Source organism: Cygnus olor, chromosome 13, assembly GCF_009769625.2.
Source record: "Cygnus olor isolate bCygOlo1 chromosome 13, bCygOlo1.pri.v2, whole genome shotgun sequence".
Taxonomy (NCBI): domain Eukaryota; kingdom Metazoa; phylum Chordata; class Aves; order Anseriformes; family Anatidae; genus Cygnus; species Cygnus olor.
Window position 1 is genome coordinate 18,918,426 of NC_049181.1, and position 22,357 is coordinate 18,940,782.

Genomic DNA, 22,357 nt, shown 5'->3' on the forward strand with positions numbered 1-22,357 from the left:
TAGGCTGATGTGTTACATAGTTGGCAGTGATCGCTTCTAAGTTTTGAAAGCAGAAACATCTGCTTTTCGTGAGGAATCTGATATTCTGAGTGCCTATTATTATAAGCCTCGTAAGGGATTTAGATTTCCAGCTCCTGTTATCTAGAAACCAGTCAGTCAAGGTTCAAACTGGGCACCCAACTGCTAATTCCATTCAACTGAGAACCCAAACTGCTGAAATACCCAGCTCTGGAATGCTGATGTCTTGGGAACTCTAAAGTCAGAAGGTTGTGGTTAACAAAGTGTGTCCCATGTTAGGCAGCAACAGGGTAAACGTTTCCAGGACTGTTTTGGTTTTGTAACTTTAAGTGGAATTCAGACACAAGATTTCATTGGTCCAGGTCTTTAAATCTGTTTCTGCGCTCTGATGAAATCGGTGAAACGTGCTTTTAGTTCTGAAGTGCAAAATCAGATCCTTTAAACATTCCAGTGTACTGGCCATGATGGTAGTTCTTGGTCCACAGGAGACATGAGGTTGGCCAACACTTCACGGAGCAGGCTTCTGTGGTTCAGAACTGGATGGACACATACAGCATTACTGATAGCTAACAGGAACGTCGTATTTTCTTCAATGCTTGACACCATTTTCTAATTAATTTTGTAAAATAGATTGTATAACTGCGGATGGTAGTTTTTTATATTTATTATCTAGTTATAAACACACGTGAAATTTGGTTAACTCAAAGGCCCAATCTGCTACTCACAAAGTGCAGGTGTAGCATCCTTTTCAATCTCCAGCCCAATGTTTAAGATTTAAGTTTAAGTCCCAATGCTATGTTAATTCAATGACAAATTTGCTTTTTTGTTATTTTTTTTTTATAATGGGCTCCAAAACTGACAAGGAAAACTGTTGAAATAAACTCTAGGCTGTTTCTTCTTTTTCCACGTCTTGCTTCTCATCATTTTCAGGTGTTCCAGAGGCTGCTGTTTCATCAACACTGGGGTATTCGTTTGTCTCATTGCTTGATGGAACTGTGGTTGCAGGTATGTTTTCTTCATTCGGTACCTGAACGTACTCTGCATTGGATTGTTTCTGAGCCATTACTCTGCAGGGAGACAGGATGAGGATTGTAATTTCATGTATTGAAATCCCATCTACACTAGAGTCTTTCAAAAGAACGTATCTTCGTAGTTTTGTCATCTGAACAGTAACCCCCATATTATTAGGACTGTTACGAGAGCACCTGAGAAGGTACAAAATTGCTGTTAAGACAGAGATTGACAGTGCTGGATAATAAGACTGATCTGCACCACTGGTTTAAGTGATTTCATTAGAAAAAAAGTGGGTTTTAGTGTGTTTAAATGCCAGCTCATTAAAGCAGAATGGGAAACTGAGTGGTGTTGGACAGTGTCTGAAAAGGGAGAGCAAAATAAACTGGTTGGTGTGAGCTTTCAGGGAAACGGCATGCAGATTTGGTGTCCCATTCAAATACATAAAAATAAGGTACAGTCAGAAAAGAGCTGTGAAAAGGCTGACATCTAGAAAAATATTTTTAGTAATAGATATGAATTCCATTTCCCTTATCGAAACAATAATAAATCAACTCCCAATATTTAAGTACTTTCACATGTAAAAAATATCAGATCCTAGTGGGTTAATTCAATGTAGTAAGGTTTATTAGGGTCCAAGCACTTAATCAGAAGTTAAAGCTACATCAGTTCAAAGCAGAAATCATGTGCATGAGTGGCCACTGGCCTGGATTAGCAGTAATCCCCATCAGGAAGTTTTAGACCCCTGCTACAGGGCAGTGTCCAGATGACATGACAATCTTTTCTGGCTCAGCTGCATGTATTAATTTAACATTTAACATCATGGGGCTGACTGTGTAGCATATGAGATGATACTTACCATGGAGATTTGGCAATTTAGGAGAGAAATGAGCAACCAAAGTGCAGAGAAAAAGACATTTCCAAAGCAGGATCAAAATGGACATTCTGGGCTCCATTCTTTGCCTAAACCTTAGTGGCTCCAGCCATTTGAGATGCTTTAGAGTATCTCAAGCATGTGTCCCATAGCCCTTTGTCAAGTCTAGTAGTCAATTCTCTGAGAGAAACCCTTAGCTGCTATACCTTTTTTGACTTTATCCACCTGCTATTAACAACCACCATAAACTTTTAAATACAAAACACTGTTTTTCCAACCTATATTTTAGGTAGTGTTTGGTAGTAGCTGCATGTAAACATAAGGAAGAGGGTAATGACCACCCATATTACAAGTGCAACAGCCTAAAAGTCACACAAAAGCAAATACTCTCACTTTGGAAGTTTTCTTAAGCCTTGTATTATTTACTCTTCTATAAATGTTTACAGTATTTATGTTTTACTTTAGCTCTAGTTTATCAGCAGTGCTTTACAGAAACAGTTGTCTTAAAATCAAGCAAACAAACAAATTCTTACTGCATTTCATTACTTGATGACTTCTTTTTCTTTGCTTTCTTGGTTAAGACCCAGACGATAACACAAATGATAACAGCTGCCACTATTGCTCCAATTAATGCTCCAGCAACAATAGCACTGTCTGAATCTAGAAAGGAAAAAAAAAAAGAGTTTTTAAAAGTATTAATCTAGCGAAATCCCATAGAAATTTAGTAGAGGATCCTTTACCAGAAAGAAGGCATTCAATTCAAAGACCTAAAAAACTAAGTATGTTTTTCCGGGAGAGAGGCCAAAGATACTCTAGGAAAAAGAGAACCGGGCTTTTATGACCTTTGCTGCCTCCTTTCTTAACAGTTAGCACCCTACTCACAACAAGCCCCATGTTTATGACTGGTTAAGGGAAATACTGGGTTGTTAACATTGGCAGTAGTTGAAAGCCTTTGCTCTTCAATCCTTGCAAACAAATTCTGAAATTGAGGTTGCCTTTATCTCTGTTGCTCAGCCGCAGGATCTGATTGTTTGTGAACCCTAAAAACCTATTTCTACTTCAGCACAGCTGCTAGCTCTGACCTGCCATTTTCATTTTATAGACCACTGAGTAATTGAGTACTCATTTCAGGGACATATCTCGTGATTGCTTATACAATATACACTTGGCTCTTGTTAAATGTTACTGTTTACATGAAAAATCTGCAGACAGGTATGGTTGACTACTGCCTGCATTTCCAAAAAAAAATCTGTTTTAAAGATATTACAGTATTTTTCTTCAAAGAGTATGTCATAGATCATATAAGGGATTATTTTCACTTACGCATTGAAGTTAGGTCAAGCTCACAGGTACTGTTCCCCATGACATTGCTGGCTATACAGCGGTAATATCCTGTTTCAAAGGTAGTGAGGTTGCCAATGTAAAGAATGCCAGTGTTTGGATCTGGGGCAAACAGAGAACAGGTACAGATTAACATTCATATACTTTAGAGGGAAATGGTTTTCTTTAGTTGGTATTACTGAGAGCTTTTAAGAGAAGAAAAACAGTACAAGCTAAAGGGTTTTCCCATTATTCTTTCATTCTTTATATATATATATATTCTTTAAATCCAAAACATTTACCTTCTTTGACAATTACTACAGTGGATTCTGTAGGAACATATTAGAAGATGAGTAGTGTGCCCATACTCTGTAAGTAAGTCTGTTTAATGTTTCACCAGCACTGATACTATTGTCATTGTAATTTCATAAATGAAAAGCTAACAGGTACTGAAGATGTTCAGGATGGATTTTTTAGCAACTGAATGACAAATTGCCTTAATTTGAATGTAAGTTCACTCAAAATTCCAAAGGAAGGGAGATGTAAAGGTATGAACATTTCTCCCATTTTAACATTGTTTAAATTTAAAGTAATGGTTGGTATAGACAAGACTTTAACGTGCCACACAGTTTTTATTAAAACAAACAAACAAAGAAAGTTTTAAAAAAAATAAGAAAAAAATAGCTCTTTGTAACAGTCAATTTGAGTGTGTAAAAATATGAATCTGTGATACTGAACATCAGAAGAGGAGGGTAAGATTTAACTGCCCTATGTGATGCAAAGTGTTTGAAATCCTAGCTGGTACTACGGCACTCCAGCTCTTGAGCACGGTATGGCAGTCCTGTAGTTACGTACTGAATTGCTCAGTTACAGGCGTGAGGGTATTGTCGTCTACTTTGTACCAGTGGTAGGTAGGGTGAGGCAATCCCTCTTCGCATTTGCATAAGAGGTAGATTAGATGGCCTTTCTCTGGCGTTCCTTCTATTTTGCAGAAAGGCTTTGATGGTTTGACTGTAAAAGAACAAGAACAGACACATGAGTTCACACCCAGGGCTGCAAGCTTCCACATCGAGGTCTGTTTCTGTGCTGCTGTAGTAAAGAATAAAACCACAGTTACAGATTTCTGTCCAAGAGCATAGTCTTGTTTATGCATCTGACCAAAGGCTCTCCTGTAAAGACTTCAGTAATACTAAATATATACACGTGGCCTAGGATACATTTTTATTATCTTTTCTTCCTTTGCATGATAAATAAATACTATTACTGGGATGGTGAGATGTTAGGCACTGATGACAACTATCAATTACTTATACTAGACCAGTCACTATTCATTCTCTACCATTTTCTGCCACATAGCAGCGTCTTTCCTTCAGGGCATTGGAGCTTTTCCACATAAAAAGAGAGGGTCAAGGCCTGATTCTTCAGTATCTTGCAGTTGTGGAATAAATAAATCAACTATAGTTATGTGGAGAAAAGAAAAAAAAAACAGTTTTGATAGTTTCCTCACTTTGTACACTGAAGATTTTGCTTCTGGTTACAGCTATTATCTTTCATTTCCTACGTCTAGGCATGCTGTTGTGGTTCTTTGGGGTACCATCACTGGAACTGTACTGGCAATGAACACAGCCAAATTTTATGTGCATAAGTGAGTTTTCATGGGAAAAGTACAGTCTCTTCCCTTAACTGCTCCAAGATTTACTCTTTGGGGGATTTTAGATGAGAATTAGTATTGTACCGTGAAAATGTGACTTTCAGGAAATGAATTTACATGTGTCTTTGTCCTATACATGGCAGACAGGCAACTGGTACTGCAATCTCTTTCAGGAAGGTTTGATTCGTACCTCTGACCAGGTATGAGTTCTCAGTACAAAAGCAATGGTTAGATGGGGTTAGTACAAACTTTTGACTTACTAGGAAGTAAATGTCATTCCGCTCTTTTTTCCTTCTTTCTGAAATTTTGGTCTTTGCTGGGCCTGGGTTATGCTTAAAAGTAACGGCTTCACAGAGAAGTTGTCGTTTACAATTAGAAGGGCTTTTTATTTTAATCAAACAGTATCATTCTTTTTCCAACACGAACAATCTAGTGAACTCGGATAATTCCAGCTACCTGCTTAAATCAGGTAGCTTTTCGAGACCACAAAGTGAATCTGAAGGCCTCTCCTGGGACCATGAGATTTTACTGTAGGTCAAGCAAGTGTAGCTGCTGAGTGGTATCAGGGCAGGTCTGCTTCGTCTGGAAGCTAGATGGCACCACAAGCTCTGCCTGCCTTCAAAGCCCTTGGAGAAAAGCTCCGCGTCAGTACAGAAGTGAGCCCTTCTTTCTGCATCACAGGCCTTGTTCATCACAGCCCCGTCATTCCCTCTGCTGCTGCATATTTTGAGGCGTGAATTCATTTTTTTGTAATAGGGCAGGAAAACTACAATACAGCAGTACAGAGGAAAGGCACTTACCCAGCACGTTGACAATCACTGATTTTTGGCTCTGGCCAGCATCATTCAGTGGGCTGAAAACTTCACAGGTGTAGGAACCAGTGTCAGAGGGCTGCATGTTGGAGATTGTTATCGATGCATTCCCTGGACCTGTTGCAGCTGTGATCCTGTTCTTAAACTCTCCATAGGAGTAAGACTGTCCTCCTGAATAATAATAGATCTGTGGTAGAAAATCCATTGTTAGTTTCAAAACAAGAGATCTTACTGCCACTTTGTTTGCTACTCGTAACTGGATTATGGTTGATTTATGATTAAGTGAAGCAAGGTCACCCCCTTTCTTGCACCTTTCCCCAAGAAAACAGAGATAAACATGTGGTACATTTGCATATATATTTCTAATGGTTCTTAGATGACAAGCTTTTCAGGACAGGGATTTTTTTAGTTGTGTAAATGGACAGTAGCTATTTTTTGTAGGTCCTTCAGTCACAGACTTAAGATCATTGACCATCGTATGACAAATCTGTGTACAAATGCTAAGTTATGTGCAATTAATAGTGGCACTAATTGAAGCACTGATCATTTGTGATATTATTAATACGCAGCTTAGTAGAAGATTATGACAGGAATGGACTTGTCATTGCAAAAAGGGGGTGGCTGCAGAGCTTTCCAAATATAGAAGCTAGCAAATAGAGAACTGAAGTGAATCCACATGACATAGGTCTAAGCAAACAAGGTGCCTGATCTGTTTGCAGTGAATTTGGAAGCAATAATAGTGCAGTACAAGAACACCAGCAGAATCATCACACGTGCAGTTAGAGCAACTATGCTGTTCTTGTTTGTGTAATCAAGATCAGAGTCAGTGTCATGAACTATCTTGTTCTTTTTTCTTTTTTTTTTTGAGTTTATAGCGTAGATGGAAGTCAAGAACAGCTGTTGGCTTCAGTGCTTGAAGTCGTACCTATTTGGGATCAAGAAGTTCCCCTTTTACTATACAGTAGTAAACTTCTGCAGAATTAAAGGCATGGTAAGCAAAAATGTCTCTAAGGAATGCAGCATTTAAATTAAAATTAGCTATTTAACATTGACGGATTTCACTGATTTCAGTAGCATGAATTGTACTTAAGAGCACTCTGGGAACAGAGTTGGCCTCATAAGCTTATAAGCCAAAACTTGTCGACTGAACAGAGGGATAAATTGTGTTCATTATGGAGACTGGTTGGTAGTTTGAGACTTGGGCCTTGAGCTGTGATACTTCATCTGCTTTGGGGTGAATATAATAGTTCTCAAGGAGTACGTGCAGTTTGTCCTGTCTAACTCTGCTGGGAAATCTAGATCTGAAAGAACAAAGCTAATGTGAAAGACTATGGAACGTTAATTACTTCTCTCAGATATTACTAATAGTATTATATATAAGTGGTAGTGCTTGGGATAAGCAGTATGCTCCCCAGTGCACAAACGCCATTTTCTAGGCAAATGGAGTGGCTGCAGCACAATCCATAAACCATTTTCTCACACTGATGAGTGGTAACCGTACAGAATTACAGGTTGGCGCCCAAATGGATCTAACATTTGTCCCACTGACAGTATTCTGGAATCAGCACTGTAAATGTATTTATTGAAGTTGGACCCGACAACATATTTTTAATGGAAATAGTTGGAAAATGCTTGTGGGAAAAAGTTTCACAGACTGGTGTAAAATGCCATTCATGCTTGACTAATATCAAAAGTTCTTTTTTGTCAAAGCTTCCTGCCTGTAGGGACACTGCAAATCTCCAGGCAAGGAGTATAATTTGCTTTACTTTGCAGATCAACTGATTGCCTTTTGAATTAAGAATATTTATTCTTAATTCTATTTATCCACCCTGATACAGTGTTGACTGAAATCTTAAAGCAATGTTATCTCAAAGCCTTTATTAGCTTAAGGCAAGCTACACCCCAAAACTGACTGAACATAGCTGGTGTATGCAGTGATAAAGCTTTGAAATGAAGGTCAAAACGCAAGGCTGCACAGCACCAGCAGCCCTGGTACTGCAGCTTGGCCCCCTCTCAAGTGCAGTTTTGTCTGCTTTCCAGCCAGACTTGATCTGTCCCGGCCCCAGGATTGCAAACACCAGGTACAATTGATGCAGGGCTCTGAGTACCAAAGCTACTGCGTGCGTTGCCAGTACGTGGGAAACTGGTGTTGCAGCGGGGAAGGATAACAGCTTTAATGTTAGCACAGCGTGGGCTTTGTTAGGAGTCTGCAAGATTGCTGGAGAGACTCTCCAGCTTCCATTTTTTGCATGCAAGCCCATCAGGTTTAAAAGCGGCTTTATGCTTTGCTAATATAAAACTGATATACCTGTAATTAAAAAAAGCTATTGGCCACAATTCTTTCATTCTCTACTTATCGTAGTACAAGCAACAACAGAATGCCATACACTGCTCAATTCAAGAGTTCGAAGTTACAAAACCTGTGAATTCTGACCTCAGGCTTCTCTTAAACAGATATTCCTCTATAGATCCCAGCAGTGATGGATTTGTGCCTCCTCTCAGTTGGTAGTGTGATGGTCATTTGAGTAGGGTAACGGCAGGAGCTTCCATCAGCTTCATACTAATGTGAAATTCAGTTGCACAATGTCTTGTATGAAGTAGTGCCTGATTTGCAGCAGCATGAGAGGAGAGACAGGTCCACTGTATCCTTTCATAGGGCTTCACTATTGAAAAAAGGTCTAAATTCTCTTCAGCCTACCTCAGAGTCATTTGGGATTTATGCCCGCTGTGTACCAGCTCAGCTACAGCACATGTTTGTGGGAAACAAGTCTGGCACTGCAAGTTGTAAATGCAGTCAGAGCATGCCAGTAAACAACACAGAGGAGCAAGTGCTCCCTGTGAGTGTGGTTTAATTCATCTGATGTCAGGGTGAATTACGTATCTAAGCCCTCATACTCACTGCATACCTCACTGCAAAATTAGTCCCCAGTGCTCTTTCTTCCTTTCTGAATGGACACAGAGGAAATATTTTGTGTACACTGTTAAATCTGAGGCAGGTGTCAGCACAGCAGAGAATATTTCTTCTCTTCGTGGATTTAAACTGAATGTTTTAGTATTTTTGTTGTTGTTTGAACTATGAATATATAAACACAGTTGAACAGCTTAAGGAAATGCACTCGGTTCCTCTGCAGGCTCCTGTCCTTTCTCTCTTTTGCTCCTGTATGATGCTTATCTCGCTAGCTGTGGAGTTCATTGCCTGAAGGAAGGTGGTAAACACCAAAAAGGCTGACTAATGTTGTGATTAATTACGGAGTGTATATCTTGCCCCAGAGGTATGATTGGATTGTGTACACAGGAAATTTCATTTAAGAGGAACATGTTTCAGTTAATTGGCTGCGAATTTGTAGCCTGTTTGAAACAATACACTCGAAATTAATATTTTAAACCCTTGTATAAAAAGTTTGTATATTGTCCTTGAAAAGATCATGTTTATGCCTTTCAAAAAACTTATAAGAAAATATTTGCAAAAATGTATCTATTCCATTTCAGAAGTCAAAAACTTGTTTTCTGTTGAAGATAGATAAAGCTTTTTTTTTTTTTTGGCAACTGACAGCTGATATCCCTTCCCACAAGTATGCATCTCATTGACATTTCTTTCCATTTTACCTAAAATGTCCTTAAAATGTCTACATGGGAAAAGTATAAATGTAGTCAATGGCAGTCCTTTGCCAGAGGCCTTTTTAAATCAGCGTGATAAATATGTTTAAAGTCCAGTATCTTGAATGTAAAAAGTACCCAAGAAATCTGCTGTGTTCTCTGTAAAAATAAGCACTTAATGTCCTCAAGCAAACCATGAGCAGCTCTAGTGAAGTCGACGATTTACCAGTGGAAAAACAATACTGTGGATGTAGTAATGGTTGCTACTTCTAATTACCAGCTAGTTTGCTCATGCGAGTTTTTATATAATGATGCCTTTTCACATTTCAAGGGAGCAGCTGCCTTGGATGACTAATCAAATAACTGACAAAAAAAAAAAAAGTGAGATTATCACTCCTAAAAATGCTGTCCCTAATAACTCCACAATCTGAAACAGCAGTTTCTGCAAAACAGCTAAAAGCTGTCCAGAAAGTCTCTCCTTTGTCTTGGAAAGGGTTGCAGTTTGTTCTTTAACTTGTGGGCCAGGGTTTGCTTAACGCCCAGCAGTGTCAGCAGTCATCCCTCCTGGCTTTCTAAGGCAATGGCATGGTTAGTCTGTGTTTCCAGAGTCACAGTGTCTGCTACAACCAAGAGGATTTGGTCTCATAGAGCTCCAAGGCAGTTGAACTATTTGTGTACCTGTTCAGGAAATATGGGTTACAAACAGAACAGGGAAGGAAGTGGGAACGGTCATGCTAGTTTGGAAGAAAATCTTGGTAACCTCGATGCTGGAGGCAAGGTCATTTGTGTCGTGAATTCAGAAGGATCTGGTACATGAAATCACACATCCTTTTCTACCTTCACCTGACTTGTGGGCAGGCTGTTCCCCTTCTTGTGTGATGGTGAGGAAAGTGCTCACCTGAAGAGGAAGCAGTTGGCAAAGCTGTGTTGAGGGTTTTCGACGGCTGCCAGATGTCTGGCAGAAAAGGAGAAACCCACCTACAGGTTTGTTTATACAGCGTCTCCCATAGAGCAATCTTGTTCCTTGGGGGGTAGAGGACACGTGTGAAAAAGCAGGCAGAAAGTTAGAAGAAACGTGCCTCCATCTGCTTCCTTTCCCTTCCTGGGGCTGGACAAATAGATGCTAGAATTAGTGTAAATGTGTGTCTTTCAAATGGCTTTGGATGGACTCAGTCCAGGTCAGTGTTCCTCCCATCTCCTGGTGCCGTCACACCACATTGCTGTATTGCCTAGTGCATCTGGGTGTCAAACTTGTAAAAACAGACATACTTGAAGATGCGTTATAAAACGTCCTGCTTAATCTGCACAGTAGCCTTGATTTCCTGACTGTGAGGCAGAACGAGGACATGGCTTCCTGTCTAATACCTGTCTTGCCTCCCCAAGCCCATCTTGCTTTCTCCCACCAGCAGATGCAAAGGTGGAGCATCCTGTCCGATGACGTTTCTCTAGGCTGATGTATGCGTGTTGTTCTATCATTTTCTTTGTCATTTTCTCAGGCTACCATAAAAAGAACTGTTGAATTCTCTTTCTCACCGATAAGTGCAAAGGGAGATATTAACAACTTTAGCAGATAGATATCATCGTCTTTCCGAATTCTGAGTACAGACAGAATTTATAAAATAACAAGGGAAAAAATGTATTCATCTTTCCCTTAAGCATTTTACCATCTAATTAGAGAGCAAATGCTGCACTCTCCAAGTGTTAATTAAAGCCCAAGGCGCAGATTCTGAACTTGCTAGATAAGCAGGCAAATGCTCACATGTGCATTGGTTTCGTTGACGTGTGCCATGTGACTGAGCCTGGCCCCAAATGCATTTGCTCATCCACAGCTGCTTTTTACACATTTTTAGTGAAACTTTGATCTGCTAGACTGCAGCAGGGATATTCTGCCCTACATTACTGGGATTTTTGTCATGGGTAACCGAGGATGACTGGAAGCCTCTTGTCACAATTGCACGTTGGAAGAAGAAAGGGATGGAGTCAGAAGCCTTTAGAGAATTAATCATTCAGCAGCTTTAACTGGCGCAAAATGCTTTGGAGGATCATCTCTTTCATGTTCTCACAGTGTCATTCTTGTGGCTGAACTATTAGTGAGTAATTTCTACGGCGTATCAAGCACAAACATGCTTTCTCAGGGCCTTTGGCAGTTTTCAGACCTCAATTTGCTTTGGGTTGCACCCTGTACTTCACGGTGAGACAGGAATCCCACTCAAAGAGGGTTTGGAAGGGATTCTGGCTGGGACACCGGCCAGCTGATGGCTGAGAAGAAGCTGGTTCAGCAGGCAGCTTTGTGTTCCTCTGTACGTCACAGCCCAAAATGTCATGTTCTAGAGGGGGGATTGAGGAGGAATATTTTTTCTCTCTGTAAATATCTAGCCCCAAATCTGGGCTATTCAGACTTGCTCACATTCAGCCCAGATGCTCCTGGTGTGTGGACGTGCTATTCAGATACTCTTTGGGTAGAATATTCTCAAAGGATCAGGTACTAGTTCAGCCACTTGAATAGCTGTGGGAAAAAAGCAACAGCTACTTCCAGAATAATTCTGATAGAGGAAAATACAGTAAAAATTAGCGTGAGGTAAAAATTCTGAGTGATGCATCTGATTGAGCTCATCTCAGTCATGTGCTGGTGTTAGGATTTTAACCCAGAACATAATTACAATTTTTATAGCAGTATAAATCTAGCAGAAGCTATTTAGCTCTTTTTATGTTGTTGTTAAGATTGTGGGTTTTTTTTTGTTTTGTTTGTTTGTTTTTTTCTTACCTTGTATCTCCAGCTACATCTTCCCCGTGCATCTGTCACATACACCATCTTTTGACAATGACTGACTGACTTTTCATCCATACTCAGAATACCGTGACACGGGGAGTGCTGTATTTGAGTAAAAATGGGCTGGTCTGAGAGTTAAATGAGACTGGAAATGTGCCCCCAAAGTCCAAGAGCCTGTTCTCTACACAACTCCCCTGATGGCAGCGGTGCTGTTCACAAGGGCAGGGTGCCTCATGCTCAGCACATTTTGCAGATGTCTTAAGCCCTGAGTAACAGAGTGGGATGCAATACCATCTTATTGCTGAGTTCTACCTAAAATTAGGCAAACTATGTCGCCTATTGGCTCCAAACATGTAAGTTACAACCTGATCTTTTTCTACTTGTCTCCACTTTCCTTTTTGCTCTGTTGTCTGCATAAGCATGCCAGTTTATTTGACCTTCTCTGTGCAGACTGTCACCCCAGCACCAGAGATAACCACAGGCAGCCAACAGCAACCCCAGTGACATCCAGGAATTGTTCTGACTGCATTGACACTGACAGCAGGGTCTGTCTTCCCTTCACTGGAGGTATTGCCTTTGCTTTCTGCCATTAAATGAAGCTATGTTTTTTGGTGCCTGCAGGGTCATTGAAGTGTTAGATAAGACTTGGTTTTAAAAATATCACCCTTAGGCAAAACAAAATGCTCATGTATCAGAGAGGCCACTTCCAGTAAGTTTTCTGTAGTGCTCCAGGCAGTGCTTTGCAGAGGCTTGTATTCACTCGGGGGCTGGAATGGGCTGCTCTGCTCTGAGCCAGCATCCCCTGCAGCACTGACAGCCCCTGCAGCACACAGCCTCAGGCACCTGTGGCTGGAAGCATGTGTGGTGGGCTCTCAGGACCTAGTCTTGCCCCTTGCTGCTAAATGACACGTCCTTGGTAGTACAGATAGGAGAAAAATGCAGAGCTCCCTCGGGATGAAAGCCAATATACAGAATAAATGGAAGATACCATTGCTCCTTCCCTCACTATCGTCCATCAGCAGTTTTGCCAAAGCAGAGTTAATGTCATCATTTGCAAGTATTTCAAGTTAGCTTTTTTTTAAGAGAACGATTCCATGAGAGACGTATCAATAATTCACCCAGCATCTCTTACAAACAACAGTCATTCCTTTCCCTTACTCCTCTAGTTAACTCAAAATTTCCATCAATAATACTGCAGCGAGCATATCTTGGGTAGCCACACAGTGTCTCTGACAATTTCACTTGCTTTAACTGTGGGTGGCCTGGGCTGGAGGCTTGAGGTGTGGTGCTGGTTGGATTCAGGACTTGGATTTAGGCTTGCCAGGCTGCAGCCTCGCCTGTGCAGAGTCAACAGAAAGCTTCAGTCTTTCAAACATTTATTTAGGTGCTTTATACTGAGGTCAGCCAAGTGACTCAGAGCATAAAATGAAGCACAGATGTAGATCTTAGCAGGAGCTGTGACTCTACCTTAGGAAGCAGGCCAGGCTGTGATATATTCTGTTACCCTGGGTGAGCTGAATAAGTAGTTTTTGCCTCAGTTTGTCTATAGGTAAAGTACAGAGAGTTGGGTAGTTGGAAATTTCTCAAGATTCTTGGCTGGGAGCAGCTATTTAAAAATAAAATTCATCATTAAAAAGACATATTGCTAGGGGGAAAAAGGCAAAAAAAAAGTAAAAATACCCATAACTTCCCATTTTCCATTAGTTGACATTTACAGTATTTAGTTCAAATGAAGCGAATTATTTCCACTGGTGGAACTTCTCAGGATAAGAGCAGAATTAGACTCCAATTAGAGAAAAGTTTTATATTCCTACATTACATATATCTGCACTGTCTTCAAACCAGCCCAGCGAACACCTGCCATTCCCCTGTTTGCTGCCTTCCTTCTCATCGCAGTGTCTGCAAGCAGCCGGCTGTTTGCGGTATCTCCTCCCCGCCCGTGTAACTGCCATGGCTTTTAGCTGCTGAGCACCTGCGCCAGCATTGTGGCAAAGGGGAACAGGATATGAAAACACCACAACAAACAGCGAAGCACACCAGCCAGCTTCACAAAGCAAGCGCTGGGAAGCATTGGGTCTGTGCATTGATGAACAGCATTGCCTAAGCTTGAAGCCAGGTAAAATCTGTGGCTGAATACTCCGGGGTGTTAAATTAACACTGGCACCAGTCCTCACACTGATCTTATTGGTTTCCCATGAAACAGAACTGCGGCTGAGCTTGCGTATCTCAGAACACTGCAAAATCTGTAACATGACGGTATAAAACATTAACGTTCTTTTTAAAAGGACACCTATGGCCTCCATACTTAATATATATAATGTCCTAAAATCTAATAATGTAAAGCTCACCCTCATTAATTTTAAAAGCCAAAAGAATCTTAATGACCTAAATTTGCCTTAATTAATTCTAACATTCTACAGTGTTAGCTTTATTATTTGCTGCCACTGCAGAGAGAAATGGGCATATTACCAGTTATGTAAATACACATTATTTATTAGGATGCAGATTTCATTATGTTTGTTATGGAGAATATACCCCTATTAATTCTTTTTATACTAGCCACATGAATAACAGGGTCCTCAAGGCAGCTAGCACTTAGTGAGGTGGTGGGAATATTTAGGATTGTAGCAGGTGAGATAAGAAGTATTCTCTGTAGCTTTTTGAAAAATTGTAAGTCTCCTATCTTTAAAATGTTTGGCAGACATTTTCTACTCTAAAAAAATGGAAGCTGAAAATTTATCCATTTAATTGTTGAAAAAATGGCAATTTTTTAATAACAGTATAATTTTAATAAAATTTTCTGGAGGAAATAGATGCTACTTATAAGGAAGTATTCATTATTTATTTGAGATGTGTTAGAAGAATCTAAGTATATCATAAAATTTAATAATTTCATCCAACTTAAAATGCAAGCTGCTGTTCTGGTATTCAGTAAACTATAGTGCCAACATGTTCAATTCCGTTGTTTTTGTCAGCTCACCAGTATATTGAATGTATTTTTGACTTGCATTTTAGTATTCTTTAAACAACGTAAGCCAAAGCTGGCAGTCTCTTCCATTGCCATGCATATAGTTTCTACTTGGAAGAAAATATAAAATTTAACTTCAGCTGCATGCCAAGCAACCAGGGCAAAGCCAGGTTTGTAGAGACAAAGATTATATTTTGTTTAAACCTGTAGGTGAAAAGTATACATGCTCCCAGGCATTCTGTCCTTTCTGAAACCCAGAAAAGTCACCAGTGCGAAATGGAAAGAGCAGCCTCAAATTGCTGTGGATTTAGAGACAGGTTGAAAATCCGATTTCATGTTCAGCCATGTCGTGTGATTTCTTTAAATGGGTATTTTTCACAGGCAGTCACAGTCCTTTCTTACCACTGTTTGTATTAACACAATTAATTTTGCTGTGAATAGGTTCAAAATGCCAAGGAATCACTGTGTTGCGGTAAAAAGCTGCGGGACCAAATAATACAGGGCTGAACAGGTTGCTAAAAGCATTTTAATTACAGCACCCCAGTCCTGCAGCTCTGCAAACGCATGCACCCTCTGAATACATCAGCAGAGTGAAGGGTTTTCTCCACGCCTTGCTGAGTGTAGAGCCGAGGATAACAGGCACTGCAGCGAAGGGAAGTTTTGCCTCTGCCCTCAAGGAGGATGGGATTAGCACTACCCTGTCGCCGTGCCAGATTGTATCGACTTTATTTAATGACAGTGCAGATCATCCATTACCAATGGATGTGTGCTGTGGTGTGAAAGTGAATTTACCATGAAATTAGTTTCAAATGGGGAGAAAACCAGATGCGTTTTTTCCAGTCCTTATAGGCACAGCTTCCCCACCGAATTCAGTGGGAGCTGCAAAATCCGGGACTGAGTGCTAAAGAGATTGATCCTTAAGGTTTCCCTGGCATTTCGGAGCCTCGCATCAGTTAGTTTTTCTTGGAGCATATTCCAAACCCCCCACAGTATGTTCTGATTACATTCCTTAGGGGATATTTTCTCATCATCCATCACAGCTTACAAATGGTTTTTGCCCTCTTGGATCTCTTGATGCTGTCCCATGCTCCCTCTGAAATACTTTCAGCTACAATCTTCTTATTTTTCCTGGTTGTGATCAGAAAATGTATTTCATTTTTTGTCTTGCAATGAGGAAAATTTAACGCAAGTAAAATGGAGAGACTGTAACTGAATCTGGAGAATATGGGCTCGATCCTGTCTTGGTGCTGTACTTCCCACCTGAAGGAGTGATTGAAGTCTGTGCTACAACATACTGGATCAAAATTATAATGCATTGCTCTATGCACAACTTAGGAAACCTGACGCTGCCACGCTTTCGTGAGTAGTTCTTTAAGAAAACAATTTTGACTTGAAAAAAGCAAATGATATGAGTAACAACTACTCATACAGTTAGTCAGGAAGGTGTGCATATATCAGTCTGTCATTTAGCTGGAGTCAGAACTTGGGACGGGCCCACTGTTTGTGCTTGTTACTGCTAGAGGCTTTATCTATGGCTACGATATACAGCAGGAGGGTAAGCAGTTCCCCTGACCTTTGTTAAATTGCTATTTCTTGCATACTGGCTATTGCTCAGTGCCAGATGTAGTAAGTACTGTACGTTCTGCAAATTGCACACAGTCTAATTCTGCTCTAATTGATAAACTGAATAGAAGGTATAACCCTATCAGCCGTGGCAAACCTCCGAACGTAATGTTATTAGGAAGTCGTCAAACACGACAGGAATATCATCAGAGTGGGCCGTGCCAGTGATCTAAGTCAAACCTGTTTACATCAACTCTCAGGTATAACACCGAGCAGGAAAACTGAACTTGTAGGAAAAAAGTGTTAGCAGTAAGGTTAAAACTAGGGGGGAGAACAGGGGCTGATTGTCTTAAAGGCCAAGCCTGACACTAGGGTGTGGAAAGAAGTCACAGTCTTCAAGGATGCAGTGACACTTCTAAGCAGCATTTCTTCTTACAAAGAAAAGCATTGCTGACTGCTCAGCACCTTGCTGGGTGAGCTGAGGGGAACTCAGAACCTGCACGTTATGCTGGATTGATTTCACACCCAAACATTAGATTAATCGGTAGCTCTTGTAGTCTGGCTGCTAGTGTGGGTATGTACAGAAGTTGCACATCCCATCCCTGACTCCCTGTAGGCAGGCCAGGCTGCTCTGCAAGGCCTTCAGAGCCACGTGAGGGGCTGGGGCAGTGGTTACAGCAGGCAGCTGCCTAGTACTTGGTGTCCCTCGCAGTCCTGCTGCCCTCTCCACGCTGATACTCCATCCTACCATGCTGTAGTGCTGTAGGGGGAGATGATGGTCTCAGGAAGGGCAGGGAGCACTTGCCTTTGATCTGTAATTGTTCTGCTACCGCAATGACACCCACGGGATGCTGCAAAATGCTAACACAAGTTAACTGGGGCAGATTTCCCACTACTGCTGCTGACTTGGGCTGGTGGTCTGTTGTTACGCACTGCTCTCGTCCCGAGCCGCCCAATAGCAGTGATAATGGAGCTCGCATTTGACCCTGAGGTGGGGAACTCATTGTCATAGGCAAGGGCGTCTCACCAGGAAAACCACGTTCACAATAGAAGGAAGTGTCTGCCAGACAAGAGAAAAGGGAGCTGGTCCAGGGGCCGGAGCACTTGTGTGATTTTTGGACACCTAAGCTTTACTCCACGTCACGCTCCCTGTGTGACTTGGAGCAAGTTGTTGAAGCATCTGAATGCCTCTCCTACCTTCTCATAAGTTTCCGTGGGAGCTCAGGCATGCAGTAGGAATTGGGAGCCTCAGTAGCTTTGTACATCTGCCCTAAAATTCACTGCACCTCAGTCCTTTGTCTTTAGTGTGGGAACACCATTGTTACCTGCCCCCAGGTCTTAGCGAGGATAACACTATAAAACATAACAAGCTTCTTTAAGGACGTCAGGACATCTTAAACATATCTTCATATTAATAACAAATAAATATCTTACGGTGTGCAGCTGGCTCTCTTTGGCACTGTAAAAGCTCCACTGGATAAAGAAATTTCCCAGCGGCTGAGAACTCGCGTACGTACAGAGGAGGGTTGCGTTGCCGCCTGTCGTGACATTCACTATCTTCTCAGGAACAGTCACCACAACGCTGCTGGCGTGACCTGTGGGCAGTAAGCACGGTAAGCAGAGACCTGCTGGGGCCAGCCCTGGGAGCTGGGCAGGAGAGCCTTGCTCCTGCTTTATCCAAACAACCTGAAGGAGATGTCTGTCCTTCTCCTTTCAGCAGTTTCACTTGGGCTTGGTGGAGAAGTTTTCATGATAACGAGCTAGGAGTGGGTAAAGCTAACAAACACATAAACCCCCAGAATAGCTGTCCCCTTAAAACCAATAATATTCTGACAAAGCAGAGCTCCTGAAAGCAGGCCTGTTCTCACCTGCAGAGGCTTGTCTTCTCACTGAGAGCCTGCGGCTCAACGGAACCTTTCTTCTGCACTCAGCGCTCTCCTGAACCTCACGCTCTCGTTCACAGCTGTCCTGAGGCCTCTTTTACACCTTTCTTGCCTTCTTTTCTGCAGTTACTCCTTTAGATGTCTGATCTTTATCCGTGGCTCACCATCTGCTACAGCGTTGTCTCTTCTTGTATTCTTACGTTCTGTTTCTGACTCAGTGGCACTGTTTGTCGGGTTCCCCCAGTTTGGAGCCTAGCAGCCTTTCTCCATTTTCCTTTTGCTAACTACTTTGCATACGCTTAGGTTCCTTATGGCTTCCATGCAGAAGCTGTGTTTTTTTCCAATGTATGAGTGATAGACGCAAACATACAAAATATTCTTCTCTTAATAGAATATCTGTGCATCTTAGGCTAGGGTGCTGCTTTTTAGAATTTAAGCAGAACCTTCAGCAACATCAAAAGAATATTTTGCTCAAATTATAACTATCACCCACATGAGAGAAAACATAGTTTAAGAAAGAATTTATTTTGGCATTTTTAGCCATGCAAATGTTGCAGATTCATCAGCTCCTACAGTAGGCAAGCCTATCTCAACCTAAACTCTTTGGGGTTTGAATTCCTTGTTTGATAGCTTGAGTATTAGAAGTTCAGTGGAAGGAAGAAGGCAATAATCCACTTTCCATGTCAGTGTTGGCTAGCATGAGAACTAGTGAGCTTTAACTGCAGCGAGATTTGCATTACACGTGAGGGCAGTCTCACAGGAATGGTTGCAGACTGACCTAAATTAGTGTGGATCCTGCCTTGGGGAAAGAGGGGATCTCAGTGCTATCTGTAAGTCCTGTTTGTCCTGTGAGTTCCCAATAGCTTAATCCTTACTGTAATCTAATATGAAAGCCATGTAATGTTATTTTAGCTGTCTCAGTTCATTGTTCTCAGCTTTAACAATTAGAGTTGGCCAGAAGATTATAGTTTCTTGCCACAATAATAGTTGCAAGTATGTGCATTAATTTTCTCTTCTTCATTGGAATTAAGCTAAGGTCCTTCAACACAATGGCAAATTACTGAAAACATCCATTTTCCAGTCATCTGCTCTGTGTGTTTCCTTCATCACTCTCTGTGTCTGGAGTCAGGAGTGCCACAGCTTGGATATTACAAGCTTTTCCATGAGAATTTAGCAGAAATGACTCCATCTTCCATAAAGTTGTATGTGTGGAATAAATACATTCAGCTGAAATACGCTTGCATAGTTCTAGTAAACATACAAGGCCAAAACCTATAACACTTTCATTGTCCAGCAAGGTTGTTAAAAGCCACTGCTAATTCTAAGGTGGTGCTTTTGACTGGAAATGGAGTAAGCTGGAACCGCACAGCCTATTCCCACATCACGGAAGTTAGTGAGAGCTTTGCGTTGTGTTTAATTCACTGTTTATGGTTTCGAACTCATAATCCCATCTCATCCATACAGCCCTTTTGATTTCAGTGAAAAAAGCACGAGTAAGAAGTGACCCATAAAAAAGGCTGGTGTGAGCAGGACTATAACTTCTTATTAAACCATTGCTCTGTCTTTTACTCAGCAATATAACTGTGTGAGCATTTCCTTGCTACAGAGAAAGTGACTGCAGTTAACTGGGAATCATCCACTTTCATTGCAGTCCCATGAAGTTTTTAATGCTAACAAATAAATACCAGTTTGCTGATATTTTGCTGGCCTCCACAGAAACCTGCAGTCAGTGGTTCCCCTTGCTACGGCCATGCTGCTAGCCTTAAGTCCACAACTGTGGAATTGGAGGACATTGTTTTGCAAAGTATTTGTACCAGCACTGAATTCCTTCTAATTTCTAAGGCAAAAATCTGTGGAGTTTGTGTGAGTGAGAGAGGTGACATTGAAATTCTAGGAGCAACTATTTAAATTATTTCTTTGGCATCCAAAATAGGTAATTCCATCTTGAAAAGAAAATGCGGAATCTAACTTTCATTTTCTTTAGTGGACACAGTTCATCTCCTCCTGGAGAATTAGACTTAAAATATCTACTCCTGTATATATTAAAAGTAAAGCTTAGCACAATAAATTGTCTTTGAAACATGAATAATATATTATCTTTAATATACTGTATATTTCCTAGATTCCAACGAGTATTACATCCTCACTTAACTTCATGGAAACACGAATGATTATTTGCATGCTTAAAGTTAAGCATACCCCCCAAAAATTGGTGGGGATGGGCCCAAGGCATCATTTCCCAGGAATATCTAGAAGAGGAGACACAAGCCAAATGTAATGAAACCAGCCTTGAAGGTTAGGTTTTCTCACATTCAGCTTTTGGCTGCTCTTGAAACAGTCTAGCACTCTACATGTGAACTTGTTGCCTCCTCCTGTCCGCAAAGCAAAGCTAAAATTCTGTTCTTGAGCAAAAAAATATTACCAGTCAGAGGGCAGCTTGCTGATTTCCACAAAATAGCGTGGAATTGTAGCCACAATATTCATTCCATCTAGAAATAAATCCCAAGTGTTTTCCTAGTTTGCCAGTCAGGTTGACCTGCTCTCTTATTTCAACAAGTTCCTCTACTTCAGTGTTATTTCAATCAGTTTGTTATTCTTACCTGCAAGGGTGGCTAGGATTGGAAGTATCTTCAGCATCGTTGCAAACATCTTGATGTTTGGAGAGAAAAGAGACCAGATGCAGGTTCTGACTTCGACTAAAACTCAACCGTGGCTTTTTTTTTTCAAGTGGGTTTTTGTTTTCCTTATCAGCTATGTATCAACACGTCAATAAGCTTTTTATTCTCCTTTATCACATGTATGCTTTTCTCCGACTAGTGGCGTGATTGTTCAGTTGAAACCATTTTGTGGGGTGTGAGCAACTGAGTGTTTTGTTAATATTAAACTTTTGAGTCAGAGAAGCCCCAGTTCTCCCACCTTTACCAAGGCCCAGCAGTATTTGCCCTCATAAGTACTCCCACTGAGCACAACCAAAGTATTTGTGGATCTATTAACAGTCAATCTGATTACCAGTGTTGGAGTCGGGCCTAGTATGAATAAGGAATAATCTTTATTTCCTGTTAATTTGATCAATTTTTTAAAAAATGTGTATCTGGAGATAATACTTGGCTAGTACAGTTCTGTTTTCAAATTTATTTCTCATACCGTTTTATACAGAATGGTTATGTTGGACTCATGATTGCCTTGAAATTTCTGTACTGAACTCATCAGGAAGATAACACACCAAAATAAAGATAAAATAAAACACAGTTTATCCTCTAAACTGATAATACAATTAGTTTCATCCAGTTTGAACGCATGAGGTTGGATGCTGCTAATACAAAATGTCAAGGTGAATATATTGATTTTTATTTAAATCTTAATACCTGATGTATTTAGCAAAAAAGCAGTGGATGAAGGTTAGGACTAATTGCAGTAACTTACAGTAGATTAGTTTGTCCTTGGTGAATTTAAAACACCTTCTCTAGTTCTCTGAGGCTTGTGAGGAACACGAGGTGCTCAGCTTTGCTGTCTTTATTCCATGTCATTTGATTGACGCTAGTGCAAAGCCCCAAGCTGAGATGGGAGTAGCTGGCTGTGCACATGCGGCCATGCGGCAGTAGCTGAAGACATAACAGAGGGCAGCATTGCCTTTTAGATGTGTGCCTGCACCTCTGCCCAAGACAATGAAAACAGGCAGTGACTTTTTTTCCATGCTTGGTGAAAACAGGGGCCTAGTTCATGCCTGATGATCCAGCCTCTTTAGTGATGGGCCACCCTTTCCACAGCCAGGGCCTTGCTGCAGCTGGGGAAGCCCTTTTGGGAAGTGGGGCTCAGCCTCTGGCCATGTGTAGTGGGACAGCTGGAGATTTCCAGGCTCACCCTCATCTCTGATGGCTTGTGATGTGGCA

General features: G+C 41.1%; 1 protein-coding gene across 1 annotated transcript; it reads right to left on the bottom strand.

Annotated features, from left to right (window-relative positions):
• Nucleotides 1-277: 277 nt before the first annotated feature.
• On the bottom strand, nt 278-21,104 carry VSIG1 (V-set and immunoglobulin domain containing 1). The gene is made up of 8 exons (XM_040572789.1): nt 21,068-21,104; nt 18,019-18,209; nt 12,048-12,155; nt 5,675-5,873; nt 4,079-4,234; nt 3,227-3,346; nt 2,437-2,563; nt 278-1,085 (listed from the first exon to the last, which is right to left on the bottom strand). The coding sequence occupies exons 1-8, from the start codon at nt 21,102-21,104 to the stop codon at nt 902-904; spliced, it is 1,122 nt and encodes a 373-aa protein (XP_040428723.1). The 3' UTR covers nt 278-901.
• Nucleotides 21,105-22,357: the final 1,253 nt, after the last annotated feature.

Bases quoted from the DNA above. Each gene is read 5' to 3' on its own strand.
- VSIG1 (XM_040572789.1), bottom strand. From the start codon at position 21,104: ATGCTGAAGATACTTCCAATCCTAGCCACCCTTGCAG. The intron at 5,874-12,047 runs GTAAGAAAAAAA...TTTCTACCACAG, and splicing joins GATGTAGCTGGAGATACAAG to ATCTATTATTATTCAGGAGG. The intron at 1,086-2,436 runs GTAAGAATTTGT...GTCTCCCTGCAG, and splicing joins TCATCAAGTAATGAAATGCA to AGTAATGGCTCAGAAACAAT.